Raw genomic sequence first — 17,553 nt, 5'->3', positions numbered from 1 at the left:
GGTTTTGGAAACATTGCAATGTTTCCAAAATCGTCAACAAAGAGTTACCGGCTTTGCTTACAGGATTTCTATCCGTGTACGGAATGCTATGAAAATTTATATATTCTGCATTTAAAATGATACTAAAATTAAAATCCATATAAAATTTTGCGTCATTTGATACTCATATTGAAAAAGATGGGAATTTTAGTATTTTCAGAAAAAAAAACATATTATAAAAAATGTATTTTTGATGAAAAATGTAAAACAGTGAAAGACTTTACAGAAAATCGCAATTAAAAAAATAGTAAATTCAAAAATGTTAGATATTTTGCAGAAATTTGAGTATGTAAAAATGATATTAAAGTAAAAAATATATTTCAAGTATCACGTCATTTGATACCAAAATTGCTTATTTCTTCAAATTAACTAATTTAGATTAATACGATATTATTCCTTGCACTGTAACTTGGATTTTGCCCGCACTTTACTCTCACACTTTAGACAACAAGAATTTGTTAAACTAGGCAACCAGTCGTTATTTATTTACTTTTCCGGAGTTTTTTCTGAAATGATCCTATAAGCATTTTTTTTTTGCTGTTTGGGTGTTTTTGAAAAACTCTGACTAAAATTTGAAAATTTTGTTTTTGTCTGGATTTTTTTTAAATGTCCTATAAACATACGAAAGACAATAGCTTATAGGTTCCTTTCAAAAAAAAAGTCTAGATATGATCTTTTTAAAAAAAAATTCTAGATATCCAGTCGCATTTTCCACCAAACTAGAATTTCACAAATTTATAATTGCGATTTACAGCTAAAGATCAAGAAGCAACCCGGGATGAATTGAATCATTTTAAACAATTTTTTTTTTCAAGCCAATCGATAGCAATAATTTAGTGCACAGTGCTGGAATACAGTGAAACTCTATTTTAAGTCAAATCGTTCGAAACTATGCTGCATTTTTTTAATTTGATTAAGGGGTTACATACTTGTGAACCGGCAAAAAAAAGTTGGTTTGAGCACACACTTCAACTTTTTTAAATTTTTTTTTCAGGGCATTAAAATATACATTTTCAACTATCAACAAAATAAATTTGATGACATTTGATTGCATCATTGTCGAGATATACCTATTTAAATTAAGCAGTTTCAGAAAAAACGGGTGCCACGATATCTCCACACTGCTTTGACCAAATCGGCTCAAAATTTTGGTGAAGCTTGCCGATTTTCAAAAAGTTTATTTAAAAAAAAGATAAACATATTTTCATGTTTTTCATATAAAAAATCGCCATTTTTGTACATTTTTAAATGAAGCATTTAAAAATCGGGTTTCGTCATGCACATAGAATATGTCTTGCGAGTCATCACCCTAAATTTCAACCAATTTGATCCATCCCATCTCGAGATACGGTGGCATCCGTAAATCAACTTGGTGTTCAGAAAAAAAAAACGCTCGCAAAGTTTGACAGTTCGCTTTGCGCTTTGCAAAATTTTTAGCTTAAATCGCTTTTTACACACTGTTAATCATGGAATATCTTCATGAAACTTTCAGCAGTGATTCAAAACCATCTTTTAGACGGATTTTAAAATTTTTCTTAAATATGAAATTTTGTGATTTTCTACGTGTATGCAACCCCTTAAGCTGGTACAAGCATTTTTAAATAGTTTTTGTCAGCTGAATCAATTTATAATGCATTCCCCTGTGTTTAGATTTTATTTTCAGAATTTTCATTTTTTTGATAGCCAATTATCACAATGTTTAAAACGTCGGATTTATAAAATAACAGTATCATAAATGTTGTTGACTGAAACATTCATACTATTTTTTTCAATTTGAATCCACATTTAAGTGAAATCCTTTTATGGCAGATTTCACCACAAAAAGAATACCCAACCACAACGAGCTTTAATGTTGCAAAAAGTTCAACCACAGCCACGGTTAATGTTCTGAGTGGCTTGGCCCTGAAAAGTGATGACGTCGCGGTTAAGCTCACGAAATTGGAGCTGCGGCTACGACCACGGCCTCAGAGACCTCACTGAAATTCGTTTAAAAAAACATATGCGCAAACCGTGGCAGAATTGTTGGCCCAAGGTGTTTGAGCTTTTAAGGTAGCATGGATTTTTTGTACAATTTTTTGGGAAATTGGGTATTAAAGCCCTATGTCAATTTTTATGTACAACGGTAAAAACCACGATTTAAAACCATTTCTGATAACTTTTTTTCATTTTAATGCATGAAAATGTTGACAAGACAACATTTTTTCGATGGATCAACTATGGTCCCCTTGGAACGAGCTGTCAATTAGGAACTTTTCTGTCAAGAATGGTTAGTTTTTCCAAATTGATTTAAAAATCCATTTTTAACTCTTTGTGGTCGTACAAAGGGTCATTGTACTCAGAAAAATAAGCTTTATCGCTGTAAACAATAATATCAACAATCTATGCTTCATTTTAAGACCCAATTACCCCAAAAATGTCGTTAATCTGCGACAAATTCGCAATCCACGGAATTACTCTTCTCAGTTGCACCGTAAATAGCGATGACTGGCGAAACTGCCGTGCGGAATGCCCGGAATCACATAGGTGGAACTCCATACAACCTGTTAGCTCAAAAAGTGGGACGATTGTTGAGTTCTGTCACTGGTATAGTGGAAAATCGTCCACGCTTGTCACAGCCTACTCAGGATCAACAACTGTAAAATTTGAATCTATTATACCCTTTGCAAATTGTCAGAACAAATCATGTATACCACTTATATGTTGACAGAAGTTTAAATTACAGTAATCAATCGTACGGAAATATAAAGTTGAAAAATCATGAGAGTTTTCAGTAAAACTCGCACAAAAGTATCATGCGTGATTCAAGCATTCATTCATTAAATGCAGGAGTTTGTGTTGCTTTGGTGACGCGATTTCTTTGCTAATAATTCAACTTTGATGCTCTTCCTCAACAATTAAAGCTCTCCCTCTTGATTCACTGATGGACGATGGGTTGATAACGTGGTTGATTTGAAAATTGAGATAAACAGATTTAAGAGCTGCGAATCTCCTCCTCTTCCCATATTTTTGTTCGATGTCAAAAATTCAAGCCATGTCAACTACCTTAACACCTGTTTGCAATCGAATAAAATGATGAGCCATGATATCTGAAAGTGCAGTTTTTAATGCACAGTTTTTTCCGGCATTTTGGAGCAGGAAAGGTAAAAGAATCGCAAAAACAAACGGCCAACACGAGAGTCACACGAGAGGCAAAACGAAAATTCAAAGCATGGAGTGCTGCGATTTTGTTTACTTGAGGCAACTTTTCAGTATACCAGTTTTGATTGGACGAGGGGTCAATGCATATTTCATGTAGCCGGTGCTTGTTTACGATTTAATAAAATTATCAACTAAGATTTAACTTAAAACATTAGAAGCATTATTTAAAAAATGATCGAAAAAGGATACAATTTCTAATACAAGAAAACTTGCTAGAAATTTGAAATTTGGTTGTGAGTGATACAAATACATATGTCACATTCCGGCGTTGCAACGTCACGAAATTTTCTTTTTTTTTGCGAAATATGTCTCGTATGATATTAAAACGGTTTTAATAAAACTTGTTCCAAATACCGCGCACTAGACTCCAATCCAGAGGTCGCCGGTTCGAAACCCCCCGGCGGGCGCTCTGAAATTCTTTTTGTAAATATGGGTATTCGGCGCCGTCGCTCCGTGCCCTACTTTCATACACTTAGGAGCCCAGGGCGGCGAAGTCCTTGTAGATAAAAAGGAAGACACTAGTGGTTGGTACTAGCAATGGTGGCCGATAGCTATAAAGTCAACTTCGTTTTTTTTGTTCCAAATATAAATATCGTTACAAATACGGATTGGAAATTGAATTTTCTGCAAGCAGTGACTATGGAAGACTTATTTTAAGTGAGAAATAGCGGGCTGAAGTCCTTTTTGGTTTCATACAAATTGATAAGCATAATTTAGTTATTATAAACATTTCTAATTGTTAATCCAGTTGCGATTGAAGATTGAACCAATAAAACACCGAATAAATAATTAAAATGTAAGACTTATCAGTATCGTATCGTTCTTGTTGCTAGAGAATGTGCCATATGCATATTATGAAAAACATCTCGAACAATATTATGAACAACAATCGAACAAATGCTATTTTGCGCTTCTATAAGCGAGAGTTGGGCACAGATAAAAAAGAAAATAGAATAAGAATAAAATTGTGATCAACAAATGGGACTAGATTAAATTAAAATAAGGATTACTCTTGGATAACTCACTAGCTACATCTTCTGATAAATATTATTATCTACAGAACAACGACAACATCAAGGGATGTGTATGTGTGTGAAAAATTGTCCAAGGCATTGTGCACATTGAAATCAATCATCGTAATCGGCTATGAAATTATTTTGGCTGGCCGGAAACATTGTTTTCAAATGAGGCAAGTTTTGTAAAAGAGTTCTGTTGAAAATGCTGATTACGTTTAATTGCACGCCAAAGTACTGCTAAGTCAACAATATGATCTCGATGGAACTTTATGCTATTATCAGAATGAAAAATAATTTTCCACTTTTTATAATTTTATGAAATTTAAAATATTCTAATTACATGCACTATGGACGACCTTTTAATGCAAAACTGCCATAAAAACTTGTCGAAAAGTTGGAGCTCTCCACCGCTAGAGGCAGCACCGTGCATGTCCTCGTTTTTGAACCTCAAGTTCCACGGATGTGCCGGAATGGTCACCGTGGTCGTCATCATGGTCATTAGCCTGGCACAACAAACACTGAAGAATGTGTGCCTGTCGTCTTCGTTTGCTGATTCTACCTCTTCTACTTGTTTTGTCCAGCGAATGAGTGTGGTGCAATACGAGAGAGTGTATGCAAATTGCAAAAATAAATACTGCCTTGGTGGTTCTGGTGAACTTGAGTCGAGGTTTGAGTTTGTTGTTAGAGAGCGTTTGTTATTAGTTGAGTGCAAATAAACCTCAATTGGGCTGAAGATTGAGGCGTTCTCGAGAGGCATGTTTCTGCAGATTTTGAAGTGGTTGGGAAATTAGCACCGTATAAGGACATGAAATAATTATTTTTTTTAGTTTGTTGAATAAAATCTGAAATACGATAATCCAGAAAAATGAAAGCCCATAAACTGTTGTCAACAGGACTCAATTTAAAAATATTATCTGCCCCCTTCAACTAATGGAGAGAGAGTTTTGCTGCATCATCATCAGGAGAGCCAGACGAAACTACTCCATTGGCATCGTGCCAAAATGCAACACTAAATTTTCACTCTCATCCCCCAGCATAAATCAAACCGACCGAGATCAACCCCTCATAATCCGTCCAAAAATATGTGGAGAGACATTGTTGACAGAGTCGACCGCCGCCCATAAAACGAAACAACCCTTTGCCACCGACTTGCCACAGCACTATTGAAAAATATGCCCATTGTCGAACACAACCGCAATAAATTTCGTTATTAATATCGAAATACGGGGATTATGCGCCGGGATTGAATTACATATTTATTAAGCGATTAAATAAATTATAATTATTTACGCCACTTTTGGGCTCCGGACTCATCCATCTTGAGGGGGCTCACACGTGGTGACGGTCACGTGGGTTGGCACAGTCGTGACCACTCTGTCTAGCGGCGACGCTTCCAAATCGGGCTAAATTTCAATATTTTATTCATTCCGCTGGTGGAAAACCCTTTCACACACACTCACACTCTGTCGTGACAGTTTGTTTTGGCCGTTTTGACTTTGTCTGCACGGAGAAAAAAGAGTTCCCAAAATCGTGAACAAGCGTTCATGAAAATGGGAACCTCGAACAAAGTGTTCAAATCCCATGGTACGATTTTGAAAAACGTACCATGAAATTTGAACACTTTGTTCGAGGTTCCCATTTTCATGAACGCTTGTTCACGATTTCGGGAACTCTTTTTTCTCCGTGTGGGGCTCAGAATGTGGAAAAAAGAGGTAATTTGAATAATTTACCGGGTCTAAAGTGTGTCCCCCCTATGGTTCCGAAAAGGTCAAAGTCAAACAGAGTGACACTTCTGGAGCTCCGCATAAATAAACTAACCAGATCCAGATTTGAGGGGACCATCTGTCGACCTCTGGAAATCGTCAAAAACTGCTTCAGATCAATCCGTTGATGAGTTGTACAAATCGTTGGTTTTACACCCCGTGGACAGGCCCTCTCACGACTCTGTCGGTTTAATCCAATTTGCGCTAGTTTTAATGGCTTTTGGAAAATGTGTTCGGATTGCGTACATCACCCTACCCTTAAGCAATCATCTATTGGTTCTTTGTTTGCTTTCATAATTGGCAGGAAACTGCAGTGGCAAAATGTTGCGTGTCATGTTGCTGCTCCAACCCCCCTGTTTGGGGACTCCCCACCACCAGAGGGAGTTGTTTTATTGGTTTTACTGGCCTCTGAAATCGGGGAAGGAAACACGAGCAGCACCCCGAATGGTTGCCGGCTATCGATTTTAATTAAACATTTGCATGTCATTGTTTTGTCAACCTGCGGGGCAATTTCTCGGGCGGCGGATGCAAATAAGTGTGCGGCACTCGTCATTTGATTGGCGACGGAACTTCGGCTGCAAATTTTGATGGGTGCTGTTTTTGGGTGCGATTGGCAATCAGAGGATTTCGATTTTGGAACGATATTGCTTGCCAATGGTCGTAACGCTTGCCTAGGGCGTATCCTGGACCTTTTACCTCTCAGGTAACCGCCAAACTCCAAGCGAAACATATTTGAGGTCATCTTGGAGAAATTCCCTTATCCCATTAAAAAGTGGAGTTTCAACATGACGAAATCCAGTCCTCAATCCGACAGGCGGATTCAAGAGCAGATCAAACTCGCACTGTATTTGCCTACACATTTTTTTTTGCGATTACAGCTTTAATGGCTGTAAAATTTAATGTAATTCAATCTAATATTCTCCTTGAAAGCACGTGACTCAACCCACGTGGCACTGTTTTCCTTCCAAAAATAAACATCTCCTGGGACGTGTCTCTCGTGTCAGTCATCGATATTGCATCGTTATCAACCTCGAGATCGCATCTCCGGTGCTGATGTCCTCTGCAGACTTGAGCCATAAATCATGTAACTCACAGAGAGGTAAAAAAAGCGTCAAGCAACAAAAAACTGGTGGGAGAGTTATCTTATCGTCCAAGTTATGAAAACCGATGTCGTTGCGCGTTGCTTTTGGAAACAAAGTGATAACAGTGAGTTGAGCCCTAAACCAAGGATATCGATTCTGGGAAGTACAACATATGTCAGCCGGGGGAAAAAGTGCTCATCAAATAGCATGAAATGGGTGCTACGTGACGAGGGATGCCGCGTGCAAAAACTGTTTGCTCTAAACAACAATGTCGCAACTTTTATTGATTTTGCGCCAACGCGATGCAATCAATCACTTTTTTATAGTAACGTGTTTTAGATTGTAAAAAAAGCTGCAGAATACTAAAATAAGTCGATTACTCAACCGTGTTCCAGACCATCAAGCTTCACCCAACACAAAAGCGTCAGTAAACATGTTTGTGAAATTGTGCAGTCCAGACCCGTTATCTCCCAACACACTCTATACGAACTGCAGTATCTACAATATCGCATGATACCTGACTACAATCGGTGGGGAGTTGCTGCTGCTGTTGCTCACACAGGTGCAAATCGCAGCAAATCGAGGAAAGGAAATCGTTATCTCCGCCACCGAACCGACAAATATCGGGGCTTTTCCACCCCACTTCTACCTGAGAGTGAACCTTGTTTTCATGACGGGGTTCTTATCAGCAAAGTTGCGTTACTGGAATGCTCGCCGGAACGATACTAGTTTGGTTTGTTGATTTGACTGGTAAATCGATGGTATTTTGAGAAATTTGAGAAATCAATCAGCCAAACTTGTCGGAGTTCGGAGTTGAACAAAATATATACATGATTTTCTCGGCTACGACTGAACGATTTTTGGACGGATTTTTTTCCAATCGGTCCAGTTTCGGGTCCTAAAACTTGGTGTTGAAAATCATAAAGTTTGATAATGGTGTTAAAAAGTTACGTTAAAAACTGCATAAAAGGGTGATTTTCAATCTTGTTTTCAATATGACCTCTAAATGGCAGGGTCTTGAGCGAGCGTGTAGCTTACAATGCCTTTATTTTGGATTGAGCGTGTAGCTTACGCTGCCATACACCGGCTCCGTGGCTTAATGGTTACGGCTTCTGCCTCACAAGCAGAAGGTTCAGGGATCAAATCCCGGTCGGTACCTTTGAAATTTGGAATCAGGAATTGGAACAAAAACCAAACTGAATCAGGTGGGATTCGAACTCACACCTCTGGATTGATGGTCTGATTTGCCTGAAGGGATTGGGAGTCTTAAGATAGATCAAGGATCCGTCTGGTGCTTGCTTCTATGTTGAGGCGGGGCCGGACAATGCCCAACGACCTCGGAATTGGGCCGCTAGGATCTCTGCCATTCTGAAATGGGTCGTTGGAAGCAGCGCGAGGGCTATAACCACCTAATACCCGGGACTGAGATAAGTTGTATCAGCATTCGGCATATACAAAAGTCTGATACAAATTATACTTTCCCATAATTTCGCTACCGGTTAGCGGGTATTGGATTGGACCACACACACACACACACACAGCGTGTAGCTTACGCTGCCATACACTCAAAGTAAAAAGTATCCTTTTTTCAAGTTCACCCGTCGTCACCCTTTAAAAGGGTATCGAAAATGTACTGAATTTGACATACCCTTTTAAAAGGGTGACGCCGGGTGAACTTTAAAAAAGGATAGAAAGTATCCTTTTTGAGGATTGAAAGTACTCTTTTGAGGGATACTTCTGACTTTGAGTGTACTCCAGCGCATCACCAAAGTATCCAGATTTTTAAGCAAATACGGCGAAAACGGTGTTACGAATGATGCACGCCCGAAATGTCAAAATCGTGCAGTGATACCAACATTATAAAACACCATTCCATGATACACTTGTTTTTTTAATGTTGGTATCACTGTGCGTTTTTGACATTTTTTGCGCAACGCCATATTCACTTAAAAATCTGGATATGAATCAATTAAGGCAAGCCGATTTTTTTTTAATTTTGACCTAGGACTACGTTTTTATGATTTACTATAAATCAGCCAAAGCACTATAAAACTTTGAGTTTTGGTTATGTTATGCATAAGATATAAATTTTACAAATTTACTGTAACGCATTTTGCTCAGATATTTTTTCGTTCACCCCCTCCCCCCCGAGCCCCGCCCCAAAATCCACTAATTTTCATATTTTTTCCTTAAAGTAGACATTCTGACGATTCCAAAACACTATAAAACATTGAAGTTTGGTGCTATTTTGCTTATTTCCCAAGCCTGCGAAAATTTACTGTAACGCATTTTGCAGGCTTCGGGTTGTACAGGAAAATTTTTTCCTTCGGGTCTTGACTGTTAATTTGGCTACGTAATTTTCCTATTAAATGTTGTCTTTATAGTTTTAATTTAAAAATTAACTGTTTGATTTTTTGCAACACAAAAAAATTGCAAAATAGTAGTTTATGCAACAAGTTGCAAAAAGTGGATTTTTTTCAGCACGAGTCGTACATTTATCCAACGAGGTTCACCGAGTTGGATAATTTCGAAGAGTGCTGAAAAAATCAAGTTTTGCAACGAGTTCAATACAACTTTTTTTGCAATTCCAAAAAACACACACTGAGTGAAATTTTATGTCAAATTTTCATGCATTTTGTCAATAAATCGTTTAAATCAAAAAAATGTTGAAAAGTGTTACTTTTCGAAACAAGTGCTGAAAAGTTCAACTTTTCAGCACCCATTCGAGTGCTGAAAAGTAGAACTTTTCAGCACCCATTCGAGTGCTGAAAAGTAGAACTTTTCAGCATTTATGTTGAAAAGTGTTGCTATTCGATTCTGTTATTTTTGGTACAGAAAAGTAGGCTATTTCGTCGTTCAAGAATGACAGGAAAAGTAAGTAGTTTCACGACGGAATTGCAAAAACATATGTTATATATTGAGGAGACAAAAATGCTATCTTTTGAGCTATAAAAAATATTTAAAAAAAAATGATTAAATTAACAACACAATTTAAAAAAAAAAGCTGAACAAAAAAATCAATACACAATCGAAAGCCGCAAATTGGTGAACATAATCGTTTCCTTCCAACCTAGAATCGTAGGACTCCCTCATGTTCATATCTTATCGCTGGCAACAACTTAACTTAGGCCGCTATCAGCAACCCCATTCGCGACGCAGTTTTTGATGTTTGCCTTTGCAATAGTATAAGTGTACTTTGAAAAGTAAGCCACCTTTAGCAAACCTCATTTTAACGCAAACACACCTTCGTTTCTGCTTAATTCGCTTGCATCATCGTGTTTGCAAATTTGCTTACTTTTTTTCGCGAATGTGACTCAATATTTATGCTAATGACTGGTACCGTTTGATGTCAACCCGACCAAGAAGCTTAAAGAAAAAAAGCTTTTCACACCTTGCATGCGCCAACCTTGTCAGCTGATCTGCATTTTTTCGGCTCTGAACATCTTAATATCTCAAAAAGTTGAAACGACGCGTTTCACGCAGGTTCCTCGACTTAGAGCCGCACAATCGTGCGAATTATCAACAGACTCCACTCTCGAAAAAAAAAACTCGCTGGCAATGGGGCAGCAAAATTTCTTCCATTTATGGGCACCGCCAGGCCAGACCTGGCAGCCACTTTGAAGTCTTTCGAGTTCACCCCGCCGATTTGTGCCATTTGTGTACGGTGGTTTGATCTCGCAGCCTGTGTTTAAAAAACCCCATGATCTGGGCAGCTTCCGGATGTGGAGACACGGGGCTCCACACGGTACCGTGTTTTTGAGCAGGTAACAAACCTCCGTTAACCCTGGAGTTACACTTGGTTTGTTTTGAAATTACTCAAATGAGTCTATTTTTTAGTTTTATTGCATTTTGAAATTGAGTTTTGTTCATGATATCGCGACTTTTTCATGATTTCGTGTAAATTGTTCATGCTGTCATGAACGAAATTCATGAACTCGTGAAAACTTTTCATGTGATTATGAGTTTTGTTCATGTTTGTAATTGAAATGGATTCTTGTAAAACTGCTGTTAAGGGTTAAGTCACCGTAGAGGTAAAGATGGAGTTTGCAACTCTCCAGCATCATTCGAGTCGGTTATTACACGCTTAGTGCTGTGTGTGTCTGCTCGTCTGTGGTTCATTGGTCGTGTGTCGTTGCTGGCTTTGTTGTTGGATAACTCCGTTCGAACTTCGTTGCTGGAGCCTCCTCCGGTTGTATACACGGTTGAGTTGGACTTACTGCGTTCGTGGTGAATCATTATGTTTTGCCAAGAATTGTAGGGTACACGGATGTGTGCGTGTATGAGTTTGGGTTTCGCAAGCAGACCTCGACGATGAACTCAGGCAACGCGGAATATTTATGTTGGCCAAATATTCGCGGCGGTGATGTAGAACGAATCAACGGAGTAGACGATAATGACTACAGCCGGAACTGTTTGCCTTTTGGGAATTCACAACGAGTTGAACTTCACTTATTCACGAGGTATTTGCGCTGCGATGAATTGCTGGCTGGAATTTGTGTGCGTAGTAAGAGGACTGCTACGTCATACAAATGAAATTTTATGAATTGTGATAGTACTTTTGACGTAATCAACTATTCTTTACCGCTTCCAAATTAAGAATAAAGTTAAACCAAAATAAGAAGAAAAAAATTAATGTATGGTTATGTAATAGACGTGTACCTTCGGTTACTACGTAGTCCTACGTCAAAAATGTCCAACGAAATTGTGAAATGCCATGCCCACTATCAATAACTACAAAGTTAAAATTAAAGAATTATAAGTTTTTTATGAATATGTCAAGAATTTAAAAAATCAAGAATTTTAAATGTTTCAAAAATTTTAAGAATTGCAAAATTTCCAAAATTTTAAGAATTTTAAGAATTTCAAAATTTTTAAAATTTTAAGTGTTTTATTTCACCAATGTTTTACTATCGCTATCAAATAAAGAATAAAGTTTAACCAAAATAGGAAGAAAACAAATCGATTATAGTTACGTGTACTTAACTAACTTATACGTAGTCCTACGTCAAACATGTCCAACGAAATTGCGACATGCCATGTCCGCTATCAATAACTAAATGTTTCAAATTTTGAAATTTTTTTAAACTTTATAAATTTAAAAGAAAAATATTAAATTTTAAGGTTTCAAAAAATTTAAGAATTTTTAAAATTTCAGCAATTTGAAGAACTTTTAGAATTTCAATAATTTCAAAAATTCTAAGAATTTTAAGTATTTCAAGAATTTTACGAATTTAAGTATTTTAAGATTTTTACTAATTTCAAAAATTTTAGATTTCAAGAATTTCAAGAATTTCAAGAATTTCAAGAATTTCAAGAATTTCAAGAATTTCAAGAATTTCAAGAATTTCAAGAATTTTAAGAATTTCAAGAATTTCAAGAATTTCAAGAATTTCAAGAGTTTCAAGAATTTCAAGAATTTCAAGAATTTCAAGAATTTCAAGAATTTCAAGAATTTCAAGAATTTCAAAAATTTCAAGATTTTCAAGAATTTCAAGAATTTTAAGAATTTTAAGAATTTCAAGAATTTCAAGAATTTCAAGAATTTCAAAAATTTCAAGAATTTCAAGAAATTTCAAGAATTTCAAGAATTTCAAGAATTTCAAGAATTTCAAGAATTTCAAGAATTTCAAGAATTTCAAGAATTTCAAGAATTTTAAGAATTTCAAAAATTTCAAGAATTTCAAGAATTTCAAAAATTTCAAAAAATTCAAGAATTTCAAGAATATCAAGAATTTTAAGAATGTAAAGAATTTCAAGAATTGAAGAATTTCAAGGATTTCAAGAATTTTATAAATTTAAAGAATTTAAAAAAAATTCAAGAATTTCAATAATCTTAAGATTATTTAAAAAATCATACAAAATTTATGAATTTTAAAAAAATTAAGAATATCAAAACCTTTTAGAACTTTAAGATTTTTTTTAATTTTAAGAGTAGAATTTCAAGGAATTTTAAGAATTTTAAAAAATTGCAAAATTGTATTTTTTTAATTGTATAAGAGTTTTAAGGATAAAGGAGAAAGCAGAAAAATTGTCTAATTTCTTAACATTAGAATTGCACGTCCAAAGAGGATCGAAATTAGGATTGACATCGAAGTTAGGACATTGGGCAAAGTGTTTGGTCAAAAATCGACTTGAAAAGGTAGTTTAACAATGTGCCAAAACAAAGTCATCTGCAGCTGAGCAAAGTAGGCACGTGCGCCGACCAGTCAATCAAGCAAGCAGTGCCCAGTCGAGTTCACTCTGACTGGAAGCCGTCAAAACAATCAGCGTCGCGACGCCACGCCATTGTTACGTTTCGATTTGCATTTTAACCCCTCGTGTGTGTTTGTGTGTGTGCATTATTCAAACCGCCGGATTGAGTTAAAGTGAGTGGAGAAGGCATTGTTTGAACGAAATGAAACCAAAACAGCTGTCGGATTTGAGGGTAGTTGGTGGTGTTGTTGACTGAGAGGTTAGGGCCAACCCTGCAGGTGACAGCTTCCTCCTGTCAAACGCAGGGTTGGAATTTCTGGTCACAATCTTACTTCAAGTTGAGTTCTGGAGTTTTGTTTTTTTTTTTTGAAAAAGTCCAATAAATTAAATTTTCAGTTTTTGCTTTTTAGGTTTTTTAAACCGCCTTGAGTAAGGGGTATTTAAAACACAAAAAAGCTAAAACTGAAAAACTCCAGAGTTTTAAATTTTTATATAATTTTTCTGGCGTAAACTTAGACCAAATTTACGAACCCCTACCCTAGATCCCAACTGATTGGTGGTCACTTCATAAAGCATAATCTTTTTTCCAAAATAAAAATCATAATGCCAGCCGCCGGCAGCTTCACGTGTGATGACGCGACGGGTGGTCCTCTGCGCGTTATCCGCCGTCAAAACAAAGTTCGGCGAGAGTGAAAACAATCAATTTGGCTCCGATGGTGTTGTTGTTGTTGTTGTGACTCGAAGGGTAACCATAAATTGGTTTTGCGATGGCCACTGGCCATTGGATTGGGTTTTTTGAGAGGTCCCTAGCGGAAATGATTTTTTTCGGGCACTGTCAAAAATAGTGACGCTTGCGAGATTCGAACGCGTACCTTGTGAATGAACAAACTGTCACTTTACCGACTGGACTTTTTTTGCGCCTCCCAATAATATGTAAATTTTTATTTTTAAATTATTTCTGAAGCAAAGACAATTTAATTGGTAGTTTTTACTGTATCCTATCGAAAATAATTGCTGTAATATTCACAACCTCCGAACACATCCCAGTTTACGGTACATTTTTTACACCATTGTAAAGTTTATGCTCTTGAACAATTTTATGGTCACACAATCCCGGGAGGAAAGCTCGCAGAAATGAGTCCGAAACCGTTCGATTTCTCCAGCGGCGCGCCGTCAGACCGCTGTTATTACAAGAACTTAACTCCCGAACCAGTTAAGGGGAAGTGTAATTGGGGACGCAAGCCGGTCAGCGAAATCGATTTTCGCCGGAAGAGAACGACCGGTTTGGTCAATTAGAAAATTAGCACGGTCAGTTGGCTCTCGACGGTTGATCGAACGAGCGCGCGCTCGGATAGGGGAGATTTGGGAGGGGTTTGGCATAATTGGACTTTAACTGGCTGTCATTCCCGATTATCGGCCGCTCTCCACTACTCGCTGATGACCGGTTTCGATGTTTGCGATGACTATCTTTCGCTATTTGGGTGATATGTGAACAAATTTTGCGGACAAAAGGATGCTTATTAGGGGAAAATTAGTTTATGGAAGTGAATCGCTCCTCGCGACCATCACCGACGACGACCGGCGTCCAGATGGTTAATTACTTCATTTGGTTCTGATACCGGCTGTCGTGGCCACTTGACGGTTGATTGAGCGCCAATTTCGGTTGATTTTCGGAAATTGGACACGTGTTCGATTTGATCAGCACTTGAACAAATGTTTTATTTTAAAATTCATCAAGTTAGTCGGCGATTGACAAGCCAAGCTTAAACTAGTCACCGCCAGTGGCGCTGCGCAAATTCGAGCGATCTAACCGGATTTAATTGTGTTCATGTTTAATTCAGCACCTCCAGCTGCTACCGAATTTAAATTGACAATTTGATTACCCGTGCCAAATTTACCAGTCGCCCAATTAATGTTGGCACCCACTTGTTCAAAATTCGCCACTCCGAAAAACCACGTGGGAACCGGCAACAATTCGCATTAAAATGCATTAAATTATGCTTCTTTGTTCGAGCGCGCGCTCGTTCGCGATGATGATGATGATTCCCAACACAATCGTTTTGCATAAATTTGTCATGCTGCTGCTAGTAGTGTTGTTCCGTTGGAATCCCGCGTTGTAAGCCGAGTACGCTTCTTTTTTTGTTGCTGGCCCGCAACCCCTTTCCACGAATTAAGTGGTTTTGCTTAAACGCGTGTATCTCCACTTGTTAGCATGGCAGTTTACGATGAGAAAGAGTGGCGTAAACGCGATTGCTAGTTGGCGGAAAAGTGCTTTAAATTTGTATGATGGAGTGAATTTGTTAAAATATTTTTGAGAATTCTTTTTTCTAGTCTCCACTAGAGGCGCTGTCGTCTTTGAAAAGAACTTAAAATATTTGTACATGTAACTCCTTAATTGTAAAGATTTCTTTAGATTTGAGCCAAAGTTGCCCCAATCAACAGTTAAAACATCTCTCTGTTGAATCACTTAAGCACCGTATGTGACATAATGCGTCCAAAATTCGACGAAACCGGTCAGCCGATGAAGAGCCAGCGATGACCTCTTGCAACTTCTTCGTAAGTGTCTGTATATGGCCGCCGCCGCCACGCTGCCCGTGTTTATCTTAATGGTGAATCTTGTAACACCCCCGCCGTACAACAACGTCTTGAACAACGCAGCGCTGGTGACCCGGGGTAATCAATTTGCTTGGCCGTCAGAGAAATGATACACTGCCTGTTGTATTGGAATGGAGAAACTCCAGAAGAGTGAGCACTTGCTATTTGAGTTGGACCAGCAATGGTGAGGGGGAAAAACACCCCCGCAAATGAAGTTTAAAAAGGGACATTACACGGGTTTTACTTTGTACTCGTTAAACTAATTGAAATCTGATCGCATCTTTAAGGTAGATTCCGCCATCTAGTAGTCGGTGGGAGCAATTTGTTCTAATCCCATGGATTATTCTGATTCTTTGTGGCATCCAAGCAACCTTGAAGGTTTTACCATCCCAATTAATTTTTTGTTCAAAAGTCAACTTTTATCCGGAAACTTCAGAATCCATTTGAATTCACCTAGTCACCACTAGGGGCGCTGTCATCTCAAAAGAGCTTCGACGAATTTCAATTGAATGTTGTTGTAAAACTGTTACTGTCAAACAACGTACTTAACAAACGACGCAACAATTCGTCGCAAAAACCTTAAAAAGAACACCTTGTCCTACACGCCACACCGTAAACAAACAAACAATGCAAAAACGTCTCATTAGCATAATTAGCGCGTGGTTTGTTTTCCCACTGCCGTCGTATCTCGACAAAGGTACATGCAATGATACTAATTTATGACACAGGGGTTCACACCATTTTTATTTACGACCTTTTCGCGGGGCCGTTTTGCCCGGACAGAGCGCGTCTAAGTCGTCGGATAAGCTGATAAGCAATCGTGACCGTGGTTGTCACTGGAAATTAGGGGAATTGCTACCCAGGAATTATGATTTTTAAACTTATTATTTACTTATTTTAAAATAAACAGAATGTAGCGACGAAAACAAACAAAAAAATCATTCAATGTGATAAATGTCAAAAAAATATTCATCGAAGTAGCCACACTGTCAATTCTTGTCTCCACAGCCTGCTCTTCCCAACCCCAAACCAATTTTTCACTGTTTTTCTTTTCGCCTTCCCTTTTCTTCCAGAAATTGCTGGCCAAGGCCATCTACGATAACATCGCCGAAAGCACGGACGAGCTGGCCTTCCGGAAGGGGGACATCCTGACCGTGATCGAAACGGACACCAGCGACCTCAAGGGCTGGTGGCTGTGCCAGCTGCGGGGACGACAGGTAAGGCTTTCCGGGAATTTCCGGGATCATATCTCTTCGTTATCTCCGGGGGGACCGACAACGGGGTGTAATTTGTTTGTTGTGACAGAAGGATAATTTCGAGAAATGCTTAAATTTGTGTTTTTAGTGCATACCATCCTGTAAAAGCAGGGTTCACGATTTCGTTAATGGTTGGCGCGTGTTTTTCCAGGGTTTTCATTACGGTGGATAGGGAAAAGGGAGAAATGTTTTGCCCTGGCGGAGTGAATAATTTACGACTGTTTAGCTTTGTGATTGCCAGGGCTCTTTGCTACTGTTGGTGGTGGTGGTAGGTACCTGGTTCAAACGTTAGTCCAGACCAAACCAACCAATCAGCCAGTCTGGACTGATCTTCGTGAATATTTCATACGGTTACCGAGCTTGCATGTATAATTTGAGTAGGGCGGTGTTGGCTTTAGTTCTTCTGAGTAAA

General features: G+C 38.0%; 1 protein-coding gene across 2 annotated transcripts in view; it reads left to right on the top strand.

Moving 5' to 3' along the window:
• LOC120426683 (breast cancer anti-estrogen resistance protein 1) overlaps positions 1-17,553 on the top strand; it is a 122,218-nt gene that overhangs the window by 45,215 nt on the left and 59,450 nt on the right. For both annotated transcript variants that reach the window (XM_039591461.2, XM_039591469.2), the window contains exon 2: positions 16,959-17,102. In XM_039591461.2, the coding sequence (XP_039447395.1) occupies positions 16,959-17,102 (144 nt within the window). The remainder of the gene's footprint in view (positions 1-16,958; positions 17,103-17,553) is intronic.

This window comes from Culex pipiens, chromosome 3 (genome assembly GCF_016801865.2).
Source record: "Culex pipiens pallens isolate TS chromosome 3, TS_CPP_V2, whole genome shotgun sequence".
Classification (NCBI taxonomy): domain Eukaryota; kingdom Metazoa; phylum Arthropoda; class Insecta; order Diptera; family Culicidae; genus Culex; species Culex pipiens.
The sequence above is the reverse complement of the archived record's forward strand: the minus strand, read 5'-3'. Positions and strand labels throughout refer to the sequence as shown.